This window comes from Pan paniscus, chromosome 1, assembly GCF_029289425.2.
Source record: "Pan paniscus chromosome 1, NHGRI_mPanPan1-v2.0_pri, whole genome shotgun sequence".
Classification (NCBI taxonomy): Eukaryota; Metazoa; Chordata; class Mammalia; order Primates; family Hominidae; genus Pan; species Pan paniscus.
Genome location: NC_073249.2, coordinates 195419713 through 195446325, shown reverse-complemented (window position 1 = coordinate 195446325; position 26613 = coordinate 195419713). Strand labels below are relative to the sequence as shown.

General features: G+C 49.2%; 1 protein-coding gene across 3 annotated transcripts in view; it reads left to right on the top strand.

Annotated features, from left to right (window-relative positions):
* Window positions 1-3196: 3196 nt before the first annotated feature.
* The window catches only part of SERINC2 (serine incorporator 2), a 43892-nt gene continuing 20475 nt past the window's right edge, over window positions 3197-26613 (top strand). Inside the window, exons 1-3 of one of the 3 annotated variants that reach the window (XM_055103373.2) lie at window positions 3197-3244; window positions 7443-7670; window positions 23128-23178. In XM_055103373.2, the coding sequence (XP_054959348.1) occupies window positions 7587-7670; window positions 23128-23178 (135 nt within the window). In that variant the 5' untranslated portion in view covers window positions 3197-3244; window positions 7443-7586. Of the gene's footprint in view, window positions 3245-7442; window positions 7671-23127; window positions 23179-25918; window positions 26042-26613 lie in introns of those variants that run through there. The other 2 variants (XM_008953469.4, XM_063593343.1) reach the window with 2 other exon arrangements.

Here is a 26613-nt window from a genome sequence, read left to right as displayed (position 1 = left end):
TCCCCACAGAGGACCTCACCATCCACACCCAGACACATCCCCACAGACCTCACTATCCACACCCAGACACATCCACACAGACGACCTCACATCCACACCCAGACACATCCACACAGAGGATCTCACCATCCACACCCAGACACATCCCCACAGAGGACCTCACCATCCACACCCAGACACATCCCCACAGAGGACCTCACCATCCACACCCAGACACATCCCCACAGAGGACCTCACCATCCACACCCAGACACATCCCCACAGAGGACCTCACCATCCACACCCAGACACATCCCCACGGAGGACCTCACCATCCACACCCAGACACATCCCCACGGAGGACCTCACCATCCACACCCAGACACATCCCCACGGATGACCTCACCATCCACACCCAGACACATCCACACGGATGACCTCACCACCCACACCCAGACACATCCCCACAGATGACCTCACCATCCACACCCCCAGACACATCCACACAGATGACCTCACCCACACCCCGAGACACATCCACACGGACGACCTCACCCACATCCCCAGACACGTCCACACAGACGACCTCATCCACACCCCGAGACACATCCATGCAGATGATCTCACCCACACATCCAGACACATCCACATGGACGACCTCACCCACATATCCTCACCACATACCTGGCATCAGAGACTAGGGCAGAGGCCTGCAGCTGGCCCATGGTGGACCATACACACACAGCCCCTACACAGAAGGCTACAAAATTGGCAGGATCCAGTGCAAAGTGAAAATGTGAGCCCCTGTTCAACAATTATTAAGAATTTCAAGATAAGGCCCACGCCTATAATCCCAGCACTTTGGGAGGCCAAGGTAGGTGGATCACTTGAGGTCAGGAGTTCAAGACCAGCCTGCCCAACATGGAGAAACCCTGTCTCTACTAAAAATATACAGATTAGCTGGGCATAGCGGTGCACGTGTAATCGTAGCTACTCAGGAGGCTGAGGCAGGAGAATCGCTTGAACCCAGGAGGCGGAGCTTGCAGTGAACCGAGATCACGCCACTGCACTCCAGCCTGGGCTACAGAGCAAGACTCCCTCTCAAAAAAAAAAAAAAAAAAAAGAATTTCAAGATGATGACAGCAGATCATTAAACCAAGAGCAGGGCCCTTCTGAGGGCTCTGTTTGACCGCACAGGTTGGTTTCACACCAATGATGCTAGCTAGCTCTGCTCCTAACACATTCCAGCCATTCCCTTGGAGACTCACAGTCCCACAGACACCATCCTGCTAGAGAGACACACTCATCCAGGGACAAACATTCACACCCCTAGACCCATCACCACTGAGGGCACACCCACCTCTCCACCCCAGACACATACAGTCACATCAGCCCCAGTACCACAGAGCCTCACCTACAGCCAGAGTTCCTCCCAGCTGGGTGGGTCCAGGCATCCCACCAGGGCACAGGGCCATTACACTCACCCCTCTCTCGGGCTGCCAGGGTCTCCTCCACCCTCTTGCTCCACATAGTCCCTCCCCCAAATGCACACTAGCCTACCTGCTGGGCTGGCCATGGAGGATAGAGGAGAGGGCAATGCCAGCTCTTCCACCCACTCCGCAGCCAGCCTGCAGGGACCCAGCTGGGGATAAGATGCCAATAATAATACCTGGCTGGGCGCAGTGGCTCACGCCTGTAATCCCAACACTTTGGGAGGCCGAGGTGGGCGGATCACCTGAGGTCGGGAATTTGAGACCAGCCTGATCAACATGGTGAAACCCCGTCTCTACTGAAAACACAAAAATTAGCTGGGAGTGGTGGTGCATGCCTGTAATCCCAGCTACTCAGGAGGCTGAGGCAGGAGAATCGCTTGAACTCGGGAGGCAGGGAGGTTGCAGTGAGCCGAAATCACGCCATTGCACTCCAGCTTGGGCAATAAGAGCGAAACTCCGTCTCAAAAACAAAAACAAAAACAAAAAAACAAAAAACCTAACACTTGTTGAACATTTACCTGTGCCAGGCACTGTTCCAACACTTTATAAATACTAACTCATTTAATCCCACAACCCTATGAAGTAGATAATTTTTTTTTGTTTTTGTTTGTTTGTTTGTTTGTTTTTTGAGGCAGAGTTTTGCTCTTGTTGCCCAGGCTGGAGTGCAGTGGCGCGATCTTGGCTCACCGCAACCTCTGCCTCTCCGGTTCAAGCGATTCTCCTGCCTCAGCCTCCAGAATAGCTGGAATTACAGGCACCCGCCACCACACCCAGGTAATTTTTTGTATTTTTAGTAGAGACAGGGTTTCACTATGTTGGCCAGGCTGGTCTCGAACTCCTGACCTCAGGCGATCCACCCTCCTCGGCTTCCCAAAGTGCTGGGATTACAGGCATGAACCATCGCGCCCGGCCCTGAAGTAGGTAATATTTTTTTATCCCCATTTTATAGGTAAGGAAGCTGAGACACAGAAAAGTTAAGTCACTTGAGCAAGATCACAGCTAGTAGGAGAGGAAGCCGGAATTTTAACCTGCTGTAGACAGCATGGTCTGTCAGTTGTTGATGTGACTGTACTGGGCATGCCAGGCACTGTGAACCCAGTGGTTCCAGGGCCTGCCCCTGAGGAGCTCAGGTCCTCTGTGAAATGATGAAAAAAGGTGATTATGATGCAGCGTCTTTTTGACTGGGGTCCGTGGTCAGTCCCAGGAGTCCCCAGGATGGTCACTTGGCTGGTGGAACAGATGATTTTCTTTCACTACAGTCACAATATTTGGAAGATGTCTGCATGAGAGACATAGTCCTTTTTACCTTTTTACAGACAAAATTGTCAAATATGTAATAAAGGCATTTTCACTGATAGCATACACCGTCAGATAATGGACAGTCCACACGGCGGCTGGTTACCCAGCCTAGATAGAGGGCTTTCTCAATGGTGGGAATGCAAGGAAACCTGCTCTGCCGGTGTGTGTTCTGGGCACGCAGCGGGCCTCATTTATGACTTAGTTCAACATTACAAACCTTCGGGAGCCCCACCCTCCTTCTCTGAGAGTTGCCGCTCCCTACTAGGTATGGCCCCTGAGGCCATGTTTGTATGCTTTGACTCCTGCCCCTCCAGCTTCCCAGAGGGGATACCCCAAAATGAAGGCCTCAGAAGCAACTGAGACTGACTGATCCAGGAATGCCTATCTGATCCAAGTAGGCCAATCAGGTCCTTTGTCTGGGGCTTGGGAATCTGCATTCCACTGGCTGGGACTGGCCCCTGAACTGAGAACAGGTAATCTTGGGAACTGTAAAGCAGCCACCTTCACATTCACTGCGGTTTACACAGAAGAAAAGAAGCAGAAAGCTCTCTACAGGGGTAGAGAAGAATGAGGCAGTGAAGAGGGGGAAAGTGCTGAGCTCCAGAAGCCATCCAGCTCCACAAGGGGCCACAATTGCTCCCCCAATCCTTATGATAACGCCTGATTTTTCTTTCCGTTAGCCTGAGACAGTTTCTGTTCCTTGTAGTCAAAGAGCCTTATTTAAGGCACTTGAATTAGAAAACATCAAATAGAAGAGAGTGCCGCAAATCTCCTAAATGTGTTGGTTTTATGGTCATTTTTGAATATGACAGACTCCAAAGCCATGGAGCTTACATGTGTCCTGGAGTATCCCCAGTGGAAGCTTGAGGTTGTTTGTCTCTGTGTACATCCCCTAGTGGAGTGGAGATGGCTTTCCTGATAAGAAATGTGCTTTGAAAGGACTTTATTAAGCTTGGAATTGCCCAGTGGTTTGCTGGACAATAAATATTTGACAACTGGTTTCTCAAAAATCCAAATGTATAGGTTATATATGGACATATATTTATTATAAATTTTACTGATATAAAGGCTGTGTAGGCCAGGCACAGTGGCTCGTGCCTGTAATCCTAGCCCTTTGGGAGGCCAATGCGGGCAGATGGCTTGAGGTCAGGAGTTCGAGACCAGCTGGCCAACATGATAAAACCCAGTCTCTACTAAAAAAACAAAAATTAGCTGGGCATTATGGCACACACCTGTAATCCCAGCTACTCAGGAGGCTGAGGCAGGAGAATCTCTTGAACCCAGGAGATGGAGATTGCAACGAGCTGAGATCGTGCCACTGCATTCCAGCCTGGGTGACAGAGTGAGACCCTGTCTCAAAAAAATAAATAAAGGCTGTGTAGCACACAGCTTAACTTACAAATGACACAATATGCAAACTCCTTTTTTTTTTTTTTTTTTTGAGACAGCGTCTCACCCTGTCACCCAGGCTGGTATGCAGTAGGGCAATCATGGCTCACTGCAGCCTTGAACTACTGGGCTCAAGTGATCCTCCTGCCTCAGCCTCTTGAGTGCTGGGACTATAGGCTCGTACCATGACACCCAGATCATTTAAACAGTTTTTTTGTTTGTTTGTTTTGTTTTGTTTTGTTTTTTAGACAAGGTCTTTCTATGTTGCCCAGGCTGTCCTCAAACTCCTAACCCCAAGCAAACCTCTCACATGGGTCTCCAAAGCACTAGCATTATGGATGGGAGGCACCATGCTGGTCCATATACAAACACTTGATAGTAAATTCCATACAGCCAATTGATTCTGGCAGAATGGTTTCATTAATTTTTGCCAAACTCATATCTGTAGCCAACCTATGGTTGCAATTCAACCAAAATTTGAAATTGAATTGCATAGATACCAATCTGCTAATTATTTTCCTAATAAATTTATTGTCATTAAATGTGCTACAGGATCTACTGTTAAAATATTTTTCTTTCTTTCTTTTTTTTTTTTTTTTGAGACGGAGTCTCACTCTGTCACCCAGGCAGCAATGGCTTGATCTCGGCTCACTGCAACCTCCACCTCCCGGGTTCAAGTGATTCTCATGCCTCAGCCTCCCGAGTACCTGGGATTATAGGCATGCATCACCACCCCCAGCTAATTTTTTTGGTATTTTTAGTAGAGACAGGGTTTCACCATCTTGGCTAGGCTGCTCTCGAACTCCTGACCTCAAGTGATCCACCCGCCTTGTCCTCCCAAAATGCTGGGATTACAGGCGTGAGCCACTGCACCCAACCTACTGTTATAATATTTTTCACCCTTCTACAGATATATTCATTAAACAGAAACTTCTTTCAGCTTTAGCACCAGACTTGACAAACTATTAAGTTTAATTTGCACTTTTAACATTTTGTCTATCACTTTCTTTAGTCCTGAAAGTCAACAAAACAACAAATCAGTTCCTTATTTGTACCTATCAGGACTCAGACAACAATACCCCAAAATGAAGGCCTCAGAAGCAAAAGTTTTTCTTTGACCTTCTCCTGTCCTCTTGTCTTTCTGTTCCATTCTCCCCTGAGGCTAGCCATAGAAACTAGAATCTCTCTTCCCCAAGGCTAGCATCCCTTTTCCCCAAGACATTTCATGGAAAACAAACCCCTTTTCCCCCGAAGCCAGCCGTAAAACCTAAAAGCATTACTCTGGATTTTCCTCCACCTTTCTGTGTGAAAAGAAGTTATCTTACCTACCTTGACTCTAGGTCATAAGATCCTCATTCCAGAGTGGGTCCTGCCCCATATTCAGAAGGAAGGAATGAATGCTCAGAGAGGCCAGGAAGAATCCAGGCAGAAGTCCTTGCTGGGCTTCCTCACTCAGTCTATTAGCATTTGATCATAGCCTTTTCATCCAGTCATATTTCTACATGGCTGTCCATACTTTGTTGAACCTAAGCATAAAAACGAATAGTTTTCTGTTTTTCTTCAGGTCTTCATGCTGAAGGCTCCCATGTACATGTTAATAATAACTTTTGTATGCTTTGTCTCCAATTTTCTGCCTTTTGTGAGTTGATTTTTCCGTGAACCTTCAGAGAGCAAAAGGGAAAATTTTCCCTGGCCCCCATATACTGTTTACCAATTTCTGTGGTGTAAATACCCCCACTTGGCTGATTCAAGCTGCTGCCATGATGTTATGGAGCCAAGAGTTAGGAAGAGATGTGCAGAAGCACATCATTATGTCATAATTCCACTACACAGATAACAACAGATGTAGGGCTGGGTGCGGGGGCTCACGCCTGTAATCCCAGCACTTTAGGAGGCTGAGGTGGGTGGATCACTTGAGGTCAGGAGTTCGACACCAGCCTGGCCAACATGGTGAAACCCTGTCTCTACTAAAATTACAAAAATTAGCCCAGCATGGTGGTGTGCGCCTGTAATCCCAGCACTTTTGGAGGCCGAGGTGGGTGGATCACTTGAGGTCAGGAGTTCGACACCAGCCTGGCCAACATGGTGAAACCCTGTCTCTACTAAAATTACAAAAATTAGCCCAGCATGGTGGTGTGCGCCTGTAATCCCAGCTACTCAGGAGGCTGAGGTAGGGGAATTGCTTGAACCTGGGAGGCAGAGGTTGTAGTGAGCTGAGATGGTGCCAGTCAGCTCCATGTAGTGAGCTGAGATGGTGTCACTCAGGCAATAGCAAGACTCTGTCTCAAAAATAAATAAATAAATAAAAATGAAAAAAAATAGATGTAGGTAAACTCAAGAGAATAGATAATAGTGAAATATAGTAAAATAATTAGGAAGTGATGATTTTTAATATCTTTGTTTTAATATAATTTATTTAATTGTAAATGTATACAATTTAATTTTAAAATTTTTATTATGATGATATATATTTTTTGGGGACAGGGTCTCACTCTGTCATCCAGGCTGGAGTGCAGTGGCATGATCACAGCTCACTGCAGCCTTGACCTCCTGGGCTCAAGCAATCCTCCCACCTCAGCCTCCTGAGTAGCTGAGAATATAGGCATGCGCCACCGCACCCCGTTAATGTTTAAAATTTTTTGTAGAGACAGGGTCTCACTATGTTGCCCAGCCTGATATTATGATTTTTTAATAGAGATGGAAGTCTCACTATTTTGCCCAGGCTGATCTGGAACTCCTGGCCTCAAGTGATCCTCCTCTCACCTCAGCTTCCCAAAGTGCTGGGATTACTGGTGTAAGCTGCTGTGCCCAGTATACAATTTAATTTTTAACAATGACTGTTCAACAGCCCTCTTGCAAAATGCCTGAAACTTTAGCAATTTTCTCTTGCTAGCTGGTGTGAGCGGCTCTTATACACTGATGGACTTGTCCCCAGCCAAAGGCATCCCACAGGGCATTGTCAACAAAAGAGGCCCCATGATATAATATTTATAATTATAAATATTAATACTTTTTGACCCAGTCAAAATCATCTCCCAGACCTCAAGAAACTCTTCTTGGGGTCACTTGCACCTCTTCTTAATTCTCCTAAACACATTGTTGCCATTTAGACTACTGAATGTCAGAGCCAGAAGGGTCCTGAGGCCATTTGGTGCCTTCAACTTGTGAAGATGGGGAAACTGAGGCCCAGGGTAGGGCAGGGACTTGCTTAAGCTCATTAACATTGAAAACCAAGTCTTATGGCTCCCAGGTCAGGACTCATCCTATTAACTCCTTTCTTAGGGATAGGGAAGCTGGCCCAGAGAGAGGAAGGTGAGTGCAAATTCACACAGCAAACAAGCGTCAGAGCCAGAGCCTGGGGATTCTCCTCGCCCGCCCAGATCTCCTCGGAACCTTCACCTTCCTCTTGGGCCCTGGAAATGAGGCATGTGCGCGCCTCCTCCGTGCACCCAGGGCCAGGCGTTGAAGACGGAAGGGGCGATTCCTGCGGGTGTTCTTCTCGGAGCTGAGGTTGGCACGCACCAGTTTGTCCACCGGGGGGCACTACGGAGCCGAGCTAGGAGAGCGCTCGGGCTCCCGCAGTCTCCCAGCCCTGATTCATCCTCACTTGAGCCCGGCGGGAAAACAGGTGTCCCGAGAGGAGAGGAACTAGCCAGACGTCACCCTGAGAACTAGAGACAGAGCTGGCACTTGACGCGGACCTCCTGACACCAGTCAGGTGCACTCTCCCGGCGTCTAAGCGCGTCCCTCCCCCACTTCCGGGGGCCGGGCTGCTCCTTTTCCCGTCAACTGGGGTCAGCGAAGGCCCTCCTGGGCCAGGCTGTGCAGAGCCACAGCTCTGTCTGGCATAGCATTGCACCTCCACTGGACAGTGGCCGGTGCTGAGCGACACATGCCTCATTCCCTCTCTGTCCAGGGCCGCTCCCCGCCCCCGCCTTCTTCTTCTTCTTCTTCTTTTTTTTTTTTTTTTTTTTTTTGAGACGGAGTCTCGCTCTGTCACCGAGGCTGGAGTGCAGTGGCGCGACCTCGGCTCACTGCAACCTCTGCCTCCCGGGTCCCAGCCATTCTCCTGCCTCAGCCTCCCGGGAGTACCTGGGATTACAGGCGCCCGCCACCACACCCAGCTAATTTTTGTATTTTTAGTAGAGACGGGGTTTCACCATGTTGGCCAGGCTGGTCTTGAACTCCTGACCTTAGGTGATCCGCCCATCTCGGCCTCCCAAAGTGCTGGGATTACAGGCGTGAGCCACCGCGCCCGTCCCGCCTTCTGTCACCCCGTATCAGCGCAAGTCTTTGCCGTTTACCAAACATTGTCACACCCTCTGATTACCTTCTTTTTCTGAGTAGAGAGGAAGGGTGGCGGGGGCTGGGGTTAGACCTGAGCTTCAGTCTTGCACCAGCTACTCAAACTCACCTGGTTACACAATCACTTTGTGCCTTGGTTTCCTTATTTTAAAGCAGAGATCATAGTTCTTATCACACAGGGTTGTTGAGAGGATTAAAAGAGGTAACACAGCAAGTCCTTGGGAACATTTCTTTTTGAGACAGGGTCTTGCTTTGTATCCCAGGCTGAAGTGCAATACCGCGATCGTGGCTCACTGCAGCCTCCACTTCCTGGCCTCAAGCAATCCTCCTGCCTCAGCCTCCATGTAGCTGGGACCACATGCGGCTCCACCATGGCTAATTTTTTATTGTTTTGTAGAGGCAGGGTTTTACTTTGTTGCCCAGGCTGGTCTCCAACTCCTGGGCTCAAGCGATCCTCCCATCTCATCCTCCCGAAGTGCTGGGATTACAGGTGTAAGCCACCTCACCTGGCCCTTGGGAACTTTTTATCATGATTGAAACCTGCACAAGCATCGTAGGAGAGATGGAACTGCCTTCACCTTACACTGGCAGAACTGAGGCTCTGAGAGGCTCTCAGTGAGGAGTCATAAGGGAACTTTTTATCTGAGCGCCAGGTGTGATTGACTTAGGGGTATAAGAAGTAGAACTTTCTTTCTCTTCAATCCGGAGCTGTGTCTAAGCTGGGATGGGAGATAAATGTATGTGCAGCTAAGGCTTGGTAGGTCCATGTGTGTTCCCAGGCATGTTTTCTAAATGGGTCACCTTGCAACACCCATTGTCCTTTTTGCTCTGAGTGGCCCTTCTGGGGCTGACATCTCTCTCTGCTTCTTCTGGGCATTACTAGAAAGGCAAGAATTGTTCTGCGGAGTTGGGTTCACAGTGCGGCTCGGGGTCATTTGGTCACTGGGCTCTGGCCACCATCTGCAGAGCCAGAGGTGTCTCTGCAGTTACCATTCACTCCATCTTTCCTCCCCTGCCAGCCTTGGAAGCCTCTTGTCTGCCTAACCAACAATCTGCTTGAATTGGGAGAGGGAGAATAGCAAAAGGGAAAATACCCAGAGAGAAACAAATGAATCAATGATTTAGATACCTATTTCTGGAGTGCCTTTTATGTAGCACTGTTTTAGGCCCTGGGGTAACAGCTCTGTGCAGGCTGACACAGTCTCTTCTCCCAAAGTGACCTCCAGGGGGCAGACAGTGATTGTCATAATGCTTAATATGCATGGAGCCCTACTATGTGCCGGGCCCTGTGTCAACTCATTTACTACTTTCGACAGCGTAATGATATAAATGCTTCTGTTATCTTCATTGTATAGGCGAGGAAACAGAGGCACAGGGAGGCTCTGTATCTTGCCCAAGCTAGTAGCTAATGGAGGTAGGATTCCAATTCAGACAGTCTGAAAATTAAGCAAGGCCATGGGGTGCAGAAGGGTTGACTTCCTCAGGGAGGAAGTGGCCTTCTAGCTGAGACCTGCCTAATGAGAAGCAGCTGTGCCTAGATCTGGGGGATGAGTGTTGCAAGCAGTAAGATTACTACAGCAAGTGCAAAGGCTGAGACAAGAATGAACTTGATGTGGTCAAGAGCTGGAAAGGAAGCCTCTATGACTAGGAGGGCAGGAATGAAGAGGAGAGAGTGGAAGGAGGTGAGGGGAAGGGTGGATGGACCCAGGTTGGCAATATAAAACCCTTAAAGGGGTTTGCAGCCATTGGGCTTCTTCCCTTGCTCGGGCAAGGCCAAGCCCTATGCCCATAAACCCCAAAAGGTCATTATCTTTCTGTCTCCATGGGTGGCTAGGGCATCCATTGAGGGGCTGCCTCTAATCTCCCACTGGTCCCACTGGTCCTGGGACCCTGATGACCATCCACTTTCTGGAATGTTGGGGAGGATGCCAAGGGAGGGCCTAGGGCCCAGAGAAACCCTTTAAACTAAATGCGGGGTGGGCAGGAGGTGTTGACCCGTGAGTCAGAGGCCAGGTAGTGCAAAGGCACTTTAATTGGGGTCATTAAGATCACCAAGCTTTGATGCCCCAACCCTGAGTCAAGCCGTCCCGTTGACCCCCCTCAACTTCCTGGCCTCACTTCTTGCTACCCCCAGTGACAGGAGAAGTCCCTTTGAGGGCACTAATTAGAACTTCCTCTTCTAGATTCCAGGGCTTTCTCCCTGACTGGGGTCAGGGAAACAGCTCCTTCCAGAGATCAGCCATGGCCCCACCCCTCCCACTTCCTCCAGATTCAGGAGGTTCCACTGAGGCTGGTACAACCACAATCCCAGGGCCTCCCAGCCCTGCCCACAGTGAATTCTTGCCCATGGGGGTCATTCCCTCTACTTGGAATGCCTTTTTGACTTTTGTTTACATTGATAATTCCATCTACCTTACTCTTCAAGGAATAACAGACTCCTTCCTTTAATTCATGCCATCATTCTTTCTTTGTTTTCATCCATTCATAAAATTTAGGCATTCATTTGGTTCCTGCCAGGCACTGGGGATGCAAGAGGGGGTGGGACTGACCCTGAGGTCAAGGGGTGTCTCATCATCTGTGGGAAGCACAAGGTAAACCAGCAGGACCTGCTACATATTTGGCAGGTCCCAGTGCAGATGAAAATGCAGAGCCCCTTGTCCAAAATGTACTATGAATTTCAAAACAGTGACAGCAGAGCATCAAACCAGTCCAGGGGCCCTTCTTAACCGTAGGGTCCCTCTGCAGAGGTCATACACCCATACAAGCTGGCCCTGTAAGCAAGTGATTTCATGAGAGATGTGTGATAGAGGTGAGCCTGAAAGTCATCAGAGAGGAGGTGATGTCTGTAACTGCCAGAGCCAGGAGGAGAGAAGCCACATGGCTGTTTCTAGAAACTGCAAGTTGTCCAAACAACAGGGCCAGGAGCAGCTGGAGTCAGGCTATGTGGGGCTTTGTGGACCAGTTAGGGAGCTGGGTCTTTATTCCCAGGCAGTGGGGAAGCATTATTAGATTTTTTTAAAAATCTAATAATTTTTAACCAAGAGCATTATTAGATTTCTTTTAAAAAATTTATTTATTTATTTATTTATTTATTTTTTGAGACAGAGTTCCCCTCTGTTGCCCAGACTGGAGTGGAGTGGCGCGATTTAGGCTCACTGCAACCTCCACCTTCAGGGTTCAAGCATTCTTCTGCCTCAGCCTCCCGAGTAGCTGGGACTACAGGCATGTGCCACCATGCCCGGCTAATTTTTGTATTTTTAGTAGAGATGGGGTTTCACCATGAAACCAGCCAGGCTGGTTTCAAACTTCTGACCTCAAGTGATCCACTCTCCTCGGCCTCCCAGAGTGCTGGGAGTACACATGTGAGCCGCTGCGCCCAGCCAGATTTTTTTTTTAAATATCATTCTGGCACCAGATATGAAATACAAATAATAAACATATGAAAAATACAAATAATAATATATATGAATAATACGACAAATACAATGGAAAGAAGTTCAACTTCATTAGCAATTAAAAAAAATTAAAGATTAACGTGGCAAAAAGAAAAAAAAGAACAACGTAGGCAAGGCCAGGTGCCATGGCTCACGCCTGTAATTCCAGCACTCTGGGAGGCCCAGGTGGGTGGATCACTTGAGGTCAGGAGTTCGAGACCAGCCTGTTCAACATGGTGAAACTCTGTCTCTACTAAAAATATAAAAATTAGCTGGGCACGGTGGTGTGTGCCTGTAATCCCAGCTACTCGGCAGGCCAAGGCAGGAGAATCACTTGAACCTGGGAGGCGGAGGTTGCAGTGAGCTGAGATCATGCCACTGCACTCCAGCCTGGAGAACAAGAGAGAGACTTTGTCTCAAAAGAAAAAACAAAGAACAATGTAGGCAAAATGGTGAAAAGAAAACTTTCCCACTAGCAGTGGGTCTATCAATGAGTGCAAATTTCTGGTGGCAATTTGTTTGGAAACCTCAAAAATGTGCACCCTAAGATGTTTTGGGAAGGATACTTAAGAAACTGGTGCCAGTGGTTGTTTCTGGGGAGGGGACCTGAGGGCAGGGGAAGAAAGAAACTCTACTTTTCTCTGTACACCCTTTGAAATTTTGTGCCACGTGTTTACATTTTCAATGTGTATCCCTTAACCAAATTGTTCCATCCCTATGCATTTTTCCTAAGGAAAAAAAATAATAGAGGTGCACAAATCTGTACAAGGCTGGTTATCACAGTGTCATTTATAATATCAAGACATTACAAATGACTTTAATCCACATGCTTCAGGCTGGCACCCTTGCCCTCAGAGGTACTGAGTTGTGTGTTAGGGTGCTCTAAGCAATATGGTAGACATGGTGCACATTCAAAGGGGGTTGGTTTTACTTGATAGTGATTAATTTAGAACAAAAACTTTATATTAAAACCAATATAGCAGGTCACACCACTAGGATGACTAAAATCAAAAAGACAGATGATGACAAGTATAGCTAAGGATGTGGAGAAATTGAAGCCCTCTTACATTGCTAGTAAGAAGTAAAATGGTGTGGTCACTTTGGAAAACCATTTGGCAGTTCCTCAAAAAGTTAAACATTGAGCTACCATATGACCCAGTAATTCAACTCCAAGGTATATACCCAAGAGAAATGAAAACATATGTTCATATAAAAACTTGCATATGAGTGTTCATAGCAGCATTATTCATAAGAGTCAAAAAGTGGAAGCAACCTAAACGTCTAACAATTGATGAGTGGATAAACAAAGTATGGTTTATATTTGTACAATGGAATCTTGTCTGGGAAGTAAAAAGAATGAGGCACTGATACAGTGATACCTGCTACAACATGGATGAGCCTTGAAAACATTATATTAAGTGAAAGAAGACAGTCATAAAAGAAATGGCTAGAATAGGCAAATCCGTAGAGACAGGAAGTAGATGAGTGGTTGCTGGGACCTAGGAGAAGTGTGAATGAGGGGTGACTGCTAAACGAGCATGGGGTTTCCTTCTAGGGTGATGAAAATGTTCTGGAATTAGTGGTGGTGATTGCACAACCTTGTGAATGTACTAAAAACCACTGAATGGTTTCTTAACATAGGCGGATTTTATGGTATGTGAAATATATTTCAATAAAGGTGGTTTTTTTTTAAATGGATATGATATGGCATAGAATTAGGGTGACCAATTGTTCTAGTTTGCCCAGTACAGAAAGTTTTCCCAGAGGCTGGGCGCAATGGTTCATGCATGTAATCCCGGCATTTTGGGATGCCGAGGCGGCCGGATCACCTGAGGTCAGGGGTTCAAGACCAACATGGCAAAACCCCATCTCTACTAAAAATACAAAATTAGCCGGGCATGGTGGTGCATGCCTGCAGTCCCAGCTACTTGGGAGGCTGAGGCAGGAGAATCAACTGAACCTGGGAGGCAGAGGCCAACATGGTGAAATCCCGTCTCTACTAAAATTACAAAATTAGCTGGGTGTGGTGGTGCATGCCTGCAGTCCCAGCTACTCAGGAGGCTGAGGCAGGAGAATCACCTGAACCCGGGAGGCAGAGGTTGCAGTGAGCCCAGGCTGGAGTGCAATGGCGCGATCTCCACTCACTGCAACCTCTGCCTCCCAGGCTGCGCAACAAGAATGAAACTTTGTTTCAAAAAAAAAGTTTTTCCAGGACATGAGACTTTCAGTACGCAAACCAGAAAGGTCCCAGGCAAAGCAGGATGAGTTGGCCAGCCCACATAGAATGCAGACTTTACATTCATATTAATAATAACATATAAGACTTTAAAGGGATTTTCTGCTTGCAGTTCACTAGTGCTACTGCAGAGGGAACATTTAAGGAGCACTGACTTCAATGTCCAACCACAGGAAGTAGTTTCGTTGGTTCATTCATTCATTCACTCCCCATTAGAGTGCAAGCTCTATGAAAGCAAGGGCTTTTGTCTGTTTGATTCACTGCTGTCCTCCCAGGGCCTAGAATTGTGCCTGGCACCTCAGATGTTCTGTAGATGTTTGTTGAGGGGGACTGTGTGCTGGAAGCCAGCAATACATTGTTCTCTTTTGCCCCATCCTGAGTGGTCCCAGAAGTCTGGCTGAGAAGATGGCTTCTGGGTGGAGGACATCCACTGACAGCGAGTATGGGGCCATCTCAGTGCTGTTAAGAAAATATTTTAATGGCAAGGAAAAATGCTCATGATGGAATGTTATGTGAAAAAGATGGGACACAAAATTATGTAGGTAGTGTGAGTCCAAATTGTTTCACAGTGTTTAAGTGGTCAGGCATGGTGACTCTCACCTGTAATCCCGGCATGTTGGGAGGCCGAGGTGGGTGGATCACTTGAGGTCAGGAGTTCAACACCAGCCTTTCCAATATGGTGAAACCCCTGTCTCTACTAAAAATACAAAAAGTAGCTTGAGGTGGTGGTGCATGCCTGTAATCCCAGCTACTCAGGCGGCTGAGGCAGGAGAATCGCTTGAACCCCGGGAGGTGGAGGTTGCAGTGAGCCTAGATCACATCACTGTACTCTGGCCTGGGTGACAGAGCAAGATTCTGTCTCAAAAATTTTTTAAAATTAATTTTAGAAAAGCGTTTAAGCATTAGAATAGATGAGAATGGGACATAAAGTATGTCTAAGGTGGGAATCCATGGGTGAATTCTTTTGAATTTTTTAATTCTTTTTTTTTTTTTTTTTCGAGATGCAGTCTCGCTTTGTTGCCCAGGCTGGAGTGCAATGGCATGATCTCAGCTCACTGCAACCTCCACCTCCTGGGTTCAAGTGATTCTCCCACCTCAGCTTCCCAAGGAGCTGGGATTATAGGTGTGCGCCACCATGCCCGGCTAATTTTTCCATTTTTAGTAGAGGCAGGGTTTCACCATGTTGGCCAGGCTGGTCTGGAACTCCTGACCTCAAGTGATTCACCCACCTCAGCCTCCCAAACTGCTGGGATTACAGGCATGAGCCACTGCACCCAGCCTAAAATTCATTTTTCATTTTTTATTCAGCCTCTGCGATGCCCTGCCAGATGCAACTCTGGGAGTTGAGATCCTGTGGTGAACCAGGCAGATAAGATCCCTGCTATCGTGGGACAGGTAGGATTTTATAATTGGAGGGAATGAAACCCAGAGTAAAGGAGCAAAGTTATTTTTTTAAAAGACTGATGAAATTCCGGATGTGCTGAAGAACCAGCTGGAAGCTTGTAGTTAGGGGGCTGTTCCAGCAGTAGGGCAGACTAGGGAGTGGGGGTGAGGGCTTGTTTAGAAAGAAGCAGGAAGCCAGAGAATGCCTCTCAACCCACACCCATTGTGTGTACTCTGGTAAGTCCCTTCTTCGGTCTTGGCCTCAGTTTCTCCATCTGTTAACTGAGAGAAGGCACTAGATGTGTGTGTTTATCTCTTTATTATTCAAATCAGAGAACTTAAAAAATTTAATTGACAAATACAAATTTATACATTTATAGTGTGCAATATAATGTTTTGAAATATGTATATATTGGCCAGGCACGGTGGTGCATGCCTGTAATCCCAGCACTTTGTGAGGCTGAGGTGGGCAGATCACATAAGCCCAGGAGTTCAAGACCAGCGTGGGCAACATGATGCGACCCTCTGTCTACAAAAAATACAAAAATTATCTGGATGTGGTGTTGCACACCTGTAGTCCCAGCTACTCGGGAGGCTGAGGTGGGAGGATGGCTTGAGCCCGGAAGGTGGAGGTTGAAGTGAGCTGGGATCACACCACTGCACTCTAGCCTGGGTGACAGAGTAAGACCCTGTCAAAAAATAAAAAATAAATAAATAAATAAATATGTATACATTGTGGAATGGCTAATTGAGCTAAGTATGCATTACCTCACATACTAATTTTTTTGCAATGAGAACAGTTAAAATTTACTTAGTGATTTTGAAATATACAATACATTGTTAATAACTATAGTGACTACGTTGTACAATAAATCTCTTGAATTTATTCCTCCTGTCTAACTGAAATTTTGTATCTGTTGACCAACATCTCCTCAATCCCTTCTCCTGGGCCTGGCCCCAGCCCCTATTAACCACTGTTGTGCTCTCTGCTTCTATGAGTCCGACTTAAAATTTCACATAAGTGAGATCATGCAGTGTTAATCTTTCTGTGCCTGGCTTACTTCACTTAACGTAATGTTCTCCAGGTTCATCTATGTTGTTGCAAATGACAGGATATCCTTCTTTTTAAAGGCTGTATATATTCTATTGTGTATATATCATAATTTTTTTGTGTTGTTGTTTGTTTGAGATAGAGTTTTGCTCTTGTTCCCCAGGCTAGAGTGCAATGGTGCAGTCTCGGCTCACTGCAACCTCCACTTCCCGGATTAAAGCAGTGCTTCTGTCTCAGCCTCCCAAGTAGCTGGGATTACAGACACCCGCCGCCATGCCTGGCTAATTTTTGTGTTTTTAGTAGAGAGAGCGTTTCACCACGTTGGCCAGGCTGGTCTCGAACTCCTGATCTGAGGTGATCCACCTGCCTTGGCCTCCCAGAGTGCTGGGATTACAGGCGTGAGCCACTGTGCCTGGCCATCACAATTTCTTTATCCATTCAGTCCGTGATGGACAGTTAGGTTGTTTCCATATCTTGGCTATTGTGAATAATACTGCAGTGAACATGGGAGTGTAGATATCTCTCTGACTTACTGATTTCATTTCTTTTGGATATATAACCAAAAGTGGGATTGCTGGATCGTGTGGTAGTTCTATTTTTAGTTTTTCAGGAACCTCCATACTGTTTTGCATAATGGTTGTACCAGTTTACATTCCCACCAGAAGTGTACAAGTGTTCTATTTTCTCTACATCCTCACCAACACTTGTAAAAAGTATAAACACTTACAAAAAGTAAAAAAATTACTTTTTATGAGGCTGGGTGTGGTCGCTCATGCCTGTAATCCCAGCACTTTGGGAGGCTGAGGCGGGCAGATCACCTCAGGTCACGAGTTCGAGACCAGCCTGGCCAACGTGGTGAAACCCTGTCTCTACTAAAAATACAAAAATTGACTGGGCATGATGGCAGGTGCTTGTAATCCCAGCTACTCAGGAAGCTGAGGTAGGAGAATTGCTTGAACCTGGGAGGTGGAGGTTGCAGTGAGCCGAGATCGTGCCATTGCACTCCAGCCTGGGCAACAAGAGCGAAACTCCGTCTCAAAAAAAAAAAAAAAGATTTAAATGTTTTGTAGAAATGGAGGCCTCGCCATGTTGTCCAGGCTGGTCTTGAACTCCTGGGCTCAAGCAGTCCTCTTGCCTCAGCCTCCCAAAGTGCTGGGGTTACAGGCATGAGCCACTGCACCCAGCCAACACTTGTCTTTCATCTTTTTTTGTTGTTGTTGAGACGGAGTTTCACTCTTGTTGCCCAGGCTGGAGTGCAATGGCGAGATCTCAATTCACTGCAACCTCTGCCTCTCGGGTTCAAGCAGTTCTCCTGCCTCAGCCTCCTGAGTAGCTGGGATTACAGGCATGAGCCACTGTACCTGGCCCATCTTGTGTTTTTTAATAACTCTCCATTCTGCTCTCTTCCCAGCCCCTGGCAACTACCATTGTACTTTCTGTCTCTACAAATTAGAGTACTCTGGGTACCTTGTATAAGTGAAATCATACAGTTTTTGTCCTTTTGTGTCTGGCTTATTTACTTAGCATAACATCCTCAAAGTTCAGCCATGTTGCAGCATGTGTCAGAATTTGTCTTTTTAAGGCTGAATAGTATTGTATTGTATGTATATACATGAGATGGCTTTAGAGCTTTCTTCAACTTTGAGGTTGTAGGAGTCTCAATGCCAGGTCTCCGTTGTTCCTCAGGGTGAACTGCTGCCTATAGGGTGAGTGGAGGCCCTGGCTTCAGAAAGACTTTCCTTCCTGCTTATGTCACCAGAACCTTCCCTGAGCCCAGTGGTCCTGGGAGACCCTGGGGAGGGATCCTAGGAATGAAAGGCTTTGGCTAAACACCTGCTGCCTTCTTCTGAGGCTTCAGCAGCTGGGTCAGGGTTGGGTGCTGAGCAAGGGTGGGGGAGTTAATGATGGCCTGCCAGGGGCTTGGTTGTCCAGATGAAACGGGCCTTGCTCTGAGGCCTGGCCTGATTACAGGGAGCCCTGTGCTTGCCCTCCCCAGGGCCCAGGCCTGGCCTTGCAGCAGCCCCGGCATGCCCAGCTGTTCTGGAGCAGCTGCAGAGGTAGGCGGAGCTGAGGAATTTGGGATAGCAGCTGCCAAAATGCACTGGCTCTGGGGTCTGGCACAAGAGATACAACTCATGGTGAAGCCAGCAAATTCATGCCGGTTCTCATCTGAGGGCTAACTAGTAGTTACAGTCACTGTTGCTTCAAGTTTTAATATGTTCACCGCATACCAAACACTGGGCATGAATTATCTCAGTTAATTGTTACACAGCTGTAGGAGGTTGGTATCGTTGCCCCCATTTTACAGATGAGCAAGCTGAGGCTTGGAGAGCCTTGCCTAGGTCTATGCAGTTGGTAAATGGCCCAGCTGGAATTGGGCCCTGGTTATGTGCTGAAGGCTGGTTTCTTGTCCACTGCTTCTGTGATTCGGTGGGACACTCTTTGGCCAGCTTCTTAGTGGAGAGTGGGTGAGGGGCCAAGATCCACCTGCCTTCCCCACATGGGCCAGGAGAGCTCCTGTTGTAGCTACTTAGGGATTCTGCTTCAAAACATTATTTGAAAGCCACTGTTAATAGTTCAACCTATTTATTTTAATTTATGTATTTTTTTTTTTTTTGAGATAGGGTCTCACTGTATGCCCAGGCTGGAGTGCAGTGGTGCAATCTTGGCTCACTGCAACCTTTACTCCCCAGGCTCAAGCGATCCTCACACCTCAGCCTCCCGAGTAGCCGAGACCACAGGTGTGCACCACCATGCCTGGCTATTTGTATTTTTAGTAGAGATGGGGGTCTTGCCATGTTGCCCAGGCTGGTGTCGAACTCCTGAGCTCAAGTGATCTGCCTACCTAGGCCTCGCAAAGTGCTGGGATTTCAGGTGAGAGCCACTGCTCCTGGCCTCAACCCATTTATTTTACAGATAGAGAAACAGGCCCAGAAAGGGGCAGAGAGCTGTCTAGGGTCATTCTAACAGGGTTGGTGGCTGAGCCAGGCCCTGCCTCTCAGCCACCTGCTGTTTCTGGTGCCCACCTGTCTTCCTGGATTTTGCATGTGACCTCCCTAGGCAGGAGGGCACTCTGGGGCCTCCCCTGCTGGGTCTGCTGGGCCTGGAGCCCATTCTGTAGGACCCCTGCAGGCCTTGGCTGGTGGACAAATGACTGAAGGAGGGAGATGCAGAGTTGGCAGGCAGTAGGGGCAGAGATTAGAACCCAGGCTGGATCTCAGGCTGGCTCTGGGCTGATTTGTTGTGTGGCCTGAGTGGCTGCATTCTCTCCAGGCCTCCATTTCTCCATCTGTCCAACGATGGGGTATTGACCACTTGGGCCCACAGGCACTGAGCAGGGGAGGATGAATGGTCCTGACAGGAGATATAAATGTATGGGGAGGAAGAAAGGAGCCGCTGGGCCCAGGAGGGCTGTGGACATCCTGCCTTTGCCCCATCCTCCTCCAGGAAACAGCCTCCTACACTCTCGCTGCTGGCCAGAGGACGCCGCTTGGCCTGAGCGTGTCCAAGCCTCAGATGACAGAGTTCCTGGTCCCTTATGCTGCCCTGGGGCTGGTGGCTGCCCTTCCTCGATCCTAAGACATCCTCCTCACCTCAGAGTGGTGCTGGCCTCAGCGGGGCTTGGAGGAGGCTGAGCTCTCTGTGTGGGCACTCACATGGGTGTCAGCCTGACCCACCCACGTGTGCTCACATCCCTGACACGTGCACATACATGCAAACCCATACACGCACCCTGCATAGTAGGGGCTCACAGACGGAAAGAGCCAGGCCACTTCTTTTTTTTTTTTTTTTTTTGAGACGGAGTTTCGCTCTTGTTGCCCAGGCTGGAGTGCAATGGTCTGATCTCAGCTGACTGCAACCTCCACCTCCCGGGTTCAAGCGATTCTCCTGCCTCAGCCTCCCAAGTAGCTGGGATTACAGGCATGCGCCACCATACCCGGCTAATTTTGTATTTTTTAGTAGAGGTGGGGTTTCTCCATCTTGGTCAGGCTGGTCTCAAACTCCCAACCTCAGGTGATCCGCCCGCCTTGGCCTCCCAAAGTGCTGGGATTACAGGCGCGAGCCACCGCGCCCGGCTGAGCCAGACCACTTCTGTCTTTTAAGGCTCCTGCTAATTTAAAAATGAAGAAAGTCCTAAATAGGATGTTCACAACTGTGGTATGTTTTTATTTAACAAATTAATGTTTTTTAACACACACATACACCCACACACATCCAATGCAGTGCAACTGAGAGACTCACCAGATCGTCACAAGAATTATAAAAAATGTGATTTCACATTGCTGTGTGGTCCAGTGATGGGATGTAAGTTTCAAATGGCATGAAGAGCATTCTGTTCTTCCCATCTCATCCATAATTCTCTGGGGCTAGACATCCAGCCCACTTTGTGTGCTCGTTGTATTATGAAAAGTATCAAGCATCCAGAAGGGTTGAAAGAATGGTACAGTGAGCACCCATATACTCAGCACCTGGGGACTACAATGAACATTTTGCAGTATCTGCTTTATCACATATCCATTCCTCTGTCCAACCCTCTGTCCATCTCTCTGCACAGACAGCCCTCTGCCTATCCATCTACCTAGCCATCCATCCCTCCCTCTCTCCTTTCATTCCATCTCATTTTTGGATGCATTTTTGAGACTTCTGAATGTGAGGCCTGGGCCAAATGGCACTCTCTTCTCTCCTTTGCAGTAACAGGCCCTGCCACACACACAAGCATACCGCCACCTCTACATGTAAACCCCACCTGCGTACACACCATATATGACTTACCCATGTCCCCACATTTATACATGCACATTCCATGCACATATTCACATAACCACACATGCTCATCTGTGCACATATACCTAAACACCCCCCCCTCCCCAACACACACACACTGCCCACATATACACTCACAGAAGACCCTGGACATCTGTAAGGAAAGCATCTGGAGACCTTTGGGAATCCTCAGACCTGTGACTGTCGTGGAGCCGGTGCCAGGTCCTGGCTGTCTCCTCCACACATTTCTGGCAAGTGCCAGAGGCTCCCTTGAGCTACCTACCTCAGATGTCCTACCTTTTCCACTCTTACCCATCTTCTCTCTCAACCCCTAGTCACTTCCTACAAAGGAAACGGATTCCTTCCAGAGTGTTACTGTTATGGGAAGCAAATCCCACAGACCATCCACTCCATGCAGGCTGGGACTGGGTCTGCCCTATCCACACTGCATTCCCAGCTCCTGGCCCCCTGTGGCTCTCTCTAAGTGTTGATTGGAAAAAAGTCACCAGAGCAGCACAGAGGCACATACACTGGGCAGCCACAGGGGTACCTCCACCCCACACAGTTACGTCCATGCACGCAGAACACCCTGTGTGTGTGTGCATGCTCAAGCTTGCATCACTGTGTGCCTGCACACGTATGAACACGCATCGTGTCTGCCTGTCTCCATACTTTCCAGATAGAGTCCCTTCCAGGACCTGGGTCCTTTCACAAAATCACCTAATACCACTGTGGGCTCATCTGCTGACATGTGAGATCCAGATGTGGCCCCATGACTGCTCAGGGCTCCTGGCTTGGCCCTGAACATCTGGGCACAGGGGTTTAGAGCACCAGCTTTGGAATTGCATTCTCCTGAGAAAACCTGGGTTCCACCCTGGCTCTGCACATGATCACTGTGCATGTTCCCCGTATGATTTATGTACAAGTTACCTAACTTCTTGGAGCATCAATTTCCTTATTTGCTAAATGGGGGCAATAGTTCCTACCTTAAATGCATCTTAAAGGAGATAATCTCAGCAGAGTGCCTGGCATGTTGTAAGCTCTTAAAAATGCTTGCTATGAATATGATTATTGTTACTTTAGCCTTTGCTCTGAAATCCCATGCACGCTTTGTGAGGAAGGACAGCCTTGGTTGGGGGGTGTTTATGGGGAGAGCAGAGTGGATGGTGCGTATGTGAATACCTCTCCCCAGATGCTCCCCCAATCCCAAGCTCTCATTATCTTATATGCATATTCATAAGGGATGGCCTCAGCCCTGCTCTGTAAATGGGTCAGAAGCAGGAAATAGAGGCCAGTACAGACAGCGAAGCCCAAGGAATAGGAGGGCTCAAAGCCGGCACACATCTGAGTCCTCATGGACGGGAGGATGGTAAGAGGGGATGGGGAGAGAATGGATTGGGGGCACTGGGGCGGGGGAACTGGAGTTGAGCATCTGTCTGGGCTGGGTGATGGGCACAGGGCAATGGACCAAATGACCCCTACATGTTTATTTCAAGGGACATGGTTTACATAGCATTGGGTGGAGAAGCTGAATCCTGAATTCCAACCCTCCAGTGAGGCTCAGAGTGGTTGGGTGACTTGCCAGTATCACATAGCTGCTGACTGTGACTGTGCTTTTGGGGGTGCAAGAGACAGAGCTACTCTGGCCCCATGCAGGAGGTTCAAATCTGGGAGTAAAGGCTGATGGGCTGGCCAGGACACCAAGAAATGAAGCTCTTTATCCATGTCCTCACTTCATCTCCTCAGTAGTCCCCTCATATAGCTGGGGTAAAAAAACTTATCTTTATTTTACAGATGAGAAGCATGAGGCTGAGAGAGGAGGAGTCACCGGGACCCAGCCACACAGTGAGTTATGCCCTCCATGCTGGGCATGTGAGAGCCCAGCCGGCCTTGGTCTTGGGCAGGCAGGAGGCCAGGACAGTGGCAGCATATTACCTTGCTCTGGAAAATTTTAGCCTGAAGTCAGAGTGGCTATCCCTTTACACATACAGTCATCTTAATCCCTCGTTCCTTGCAGATAACTGCTTATTTCTGAGAATGTTTTTGCAGATGCTCACACATGCTCTGTGAGGTTAAACAGAATAAACCTACCTATTTCAGGGAAAGGCATGGACGGACATCCCTTGTGGGGTGAAGTGGCCCCCCAAGGATGGCATGGGGCATGGTCATCTGTGGCAGAACAAGAATCCCAGGGGTTGATCCTCTTGGTCTTGGGTGCTTTCTACTGTTCTAGGTCATGGATAGGGAGGGGTTGGGGGTGAAAAATTCAGCTCTTAGAGCAGAAGTGTCCAAGGGAGCTGACCCTGGGACGGGAGCATGTGAGGAGGGCTCACTTGAGACTGCTTGGTGGCATTTCAGTCTAAAGGATTTCCGTGCAGAAGATGACTGTGTAGGGTATGTTTTTGGATCAGACTCTCAGTCACAGAAGAAGGAGGAAAGTGGACTTATGGTAAAAGGTCAGACATTCATCCAGTAAGCATTCACTGCCTGACTGTGTGCCAGGCCCTGTACTGTGCTCTGGGTAGGAGAGGGGGTGGCCAGAGAGCAGACCGTTCTTGGGTGGCTCACAGTCCCCTAAAGGCCTCGGGTTAGGGAAGGACTGAAATATTACTGGACAGAAAAATAGGAAGACTAGATATTGTCACCTCTACTTTTTCAAGGGAAGCAGTAGGACATCAGGGTGAAAGCCAGGCCAGGTGGCCTTTCAGCTCTGTTTCTTCTGAGCCATGTGGCCTTCAGCAACAGTAACAACAACCACAGTGATCACAGTCAACATTTATTCGACGCTTGATTTACATTTCGCGTGTCACTACTTCTTTGTTTCTCGGTTTCCTCATCTGTAAACGAGTGGGTGGGGAATTAATCGACTTCTCAGGGCTGTTGTGGGGCTCAAATGGTACCATGGGGGAAAGTTGGGCATGTGCTCGGGTTGTTTGTGAGGCCATAAGGGAGGCCCATATTGTTTGGAGGCTTGGGGGAATCAGGAGGATGTTCATTCCTAATGGAACCAGGTAGTGGGTTGGGGGTGAGGGTGGTGGCTCTCTTCACTGAGAGGTATGGCATGTGAGCAAGCTTCAAAGGGGAGAAAGAGGGATAAGGAGAAGGACCTTTAAGAGGAGGGCATCTGCCAGGTGCAGTGCCTCACATCTGTAATACCAGCACTTTGGGAGGCCAAGGCAGGAGGATTGCTTAAGCCCAGGAGTTCGAGACTAGCCTGGACAACATAAGGAGCCCTCATCTCTACACAAAATTTTTAAAAAATTAGCTGGGTGTGGTAGTACACACTGGTGGTCCCAGCTACTTGGGAGGCTGAGGTGGGAGGATCACTTGGGTCCAGGAGGTTGAAGCTGCAGTGAGCCATGATTGGGCCACTGTGTTCCAGCCTGGGTGACAGAGTGAGACCCTGTCTCAAAAAAAAAACAAAAAAAAAAGAGGAGGGCATTGTGTGGGCAAAAGTGCGGAGGAGGGAAAGTGTAGGGTGTGTTTGTGGAACAGTCCTGGTGCAATTAATGGCTAAGCCTGGCGCCCAGTGAATCAGCTAAGGATGCAGTCAACCAGCTCTTTGGCCCTGGGGCCAGCTTCGAGGCACAGAGACTTCTTTCCCTAACATTATCTTGTCCAGAGGTGGCTGAGGACAGGGCTAAGGGTGAAGGGAGACTAATTACAGAGCCCTACTTCTGGGTCTCTCACACCTACCCCTGGAAAGCCATCTGTCAGGAATGTGGCCGCCCCTCCCCACCTTCTGACCTCCTTAGCTAGGGACCAGTTTGGGCATCCCTAGGGAGTGATAAGCCACCAAGCAGGGGTGGCTGTAGGGAGTGTGTAGCTCCCAGCAGGCTGTTGGGAGTCAGTGGAGTTTGAAGAACAGATGGAGAGAAGGGAGGATGGGTTTAAAGTGAGAGGCTGGGGTCTTAGAAGAAGCAGTAGGTGGGCATGGTGGCATGCACCTGTAGTCCCAGCTACTCAGGAGCCCGAAGCAGGAGGATCACTTGAGCCCAGGAGGTCGAGGCTGCAGTGAGCTATGTTTGCACCACTGCACTCCAGCCTGGGTGACAGAGCAAGACCCTGTCTCTTAAAAAGGAAGAAGAAAACAGTGACGATGGGGGCTTACATTTGTCAAGCACCTACCATGTGTTGTAACCACCCTGTGAGGTATGTATCCTCACTTTACAGACCGGGAAACTGAGGCTCATAGAGGTGCAGTGACTTGCCGAAGTTTCTTTATCCAGTCGTTCAGCATTCAACCTCAGCATCTACGTATTGAGCAGACGCCCTGCGCCAAGCACTGAGGAGTCAGCAGTGACCACCTCTTGGCTTCTGTTCCCAAGGGTGACAGTGTCCTGAGGTCACACGGGCTCAAACCGAGGTCGATTTCCGAACGCTCACTTTGGAGCAGGATGCGAGCCCGGGCCACGGTTGGCTCAGGTTGCGCCGCTCGCGTGGCCGCGGGAATCCCCGACCGCCCCCTTCCCTAGGGTCCCTCCTGGCGCACCTGCCCCAGGTGAGTCTGGGGAGGCCCCGAGCGCCGCCGGAAAGCGTCGAGCGGCTTCGGTAGGTGGGGCGGGGCCGGGGCGGGGCCGGGGCCGGGGAGGGGCCAGGCCTGGCACCCGGATCCCGAGGTCCGCGCCCCGCGCCCAGCGCCGGGCGCTCGAAGCCCGGAGCCGCCGCCATGGGGGCCTGCCTGGGAGCCTGCTCCCTGCTCAGCTGCGTGAGTCCCGACCCCGGCGCCCGCCCGCGCGCGCCGCCCGTTCCTGCTGCGGGCCCTCACTTTCTTCTGTTCTGCTCCGAGTAGTTTCTTCTTTTTCCTTCCTGCAAACTTGTCTTTCTGGGCCGGTGCCCCGCCTGCTCGTCCTCCCGGACCTTCACTCGGCACCCGGATCCCGCTGCCCCCGTCCCCCTGCTCAGTCCTGGCCGGCAGGCGCCGGGCAGCTGCGGTCCCGGCTCGGGTTTCCGCGGGCAGGAGGGGAGTGCCCTTGGCGGGCGCCCTCCTGGGACCTGGAGAGAGTGAGCCTGGAGCCCGGGGTCGGGGCAGCTCTGTGGGCCCTCGTCGCCCCACTTGGGGCGGTCCTCGGGGTGGCCTCTGTCCCCGTCCCGGACGCCCTGGTTCTCTGTGTGGGTCGGCCGGGCCCCGTCCCTCCTGGCGAGTGCCCTGCCCTACCCCTCTGGCCGCCTGCCAGTCCGCCTGTTCCTGTCGCTCGGGCTCCGCCTGTCCGTTCGTATTTGTCTGGTTCCTGTCTGTGTCCGTCGTTCGTCCGACTATCTTTGTCCGTCTGCTGTCTT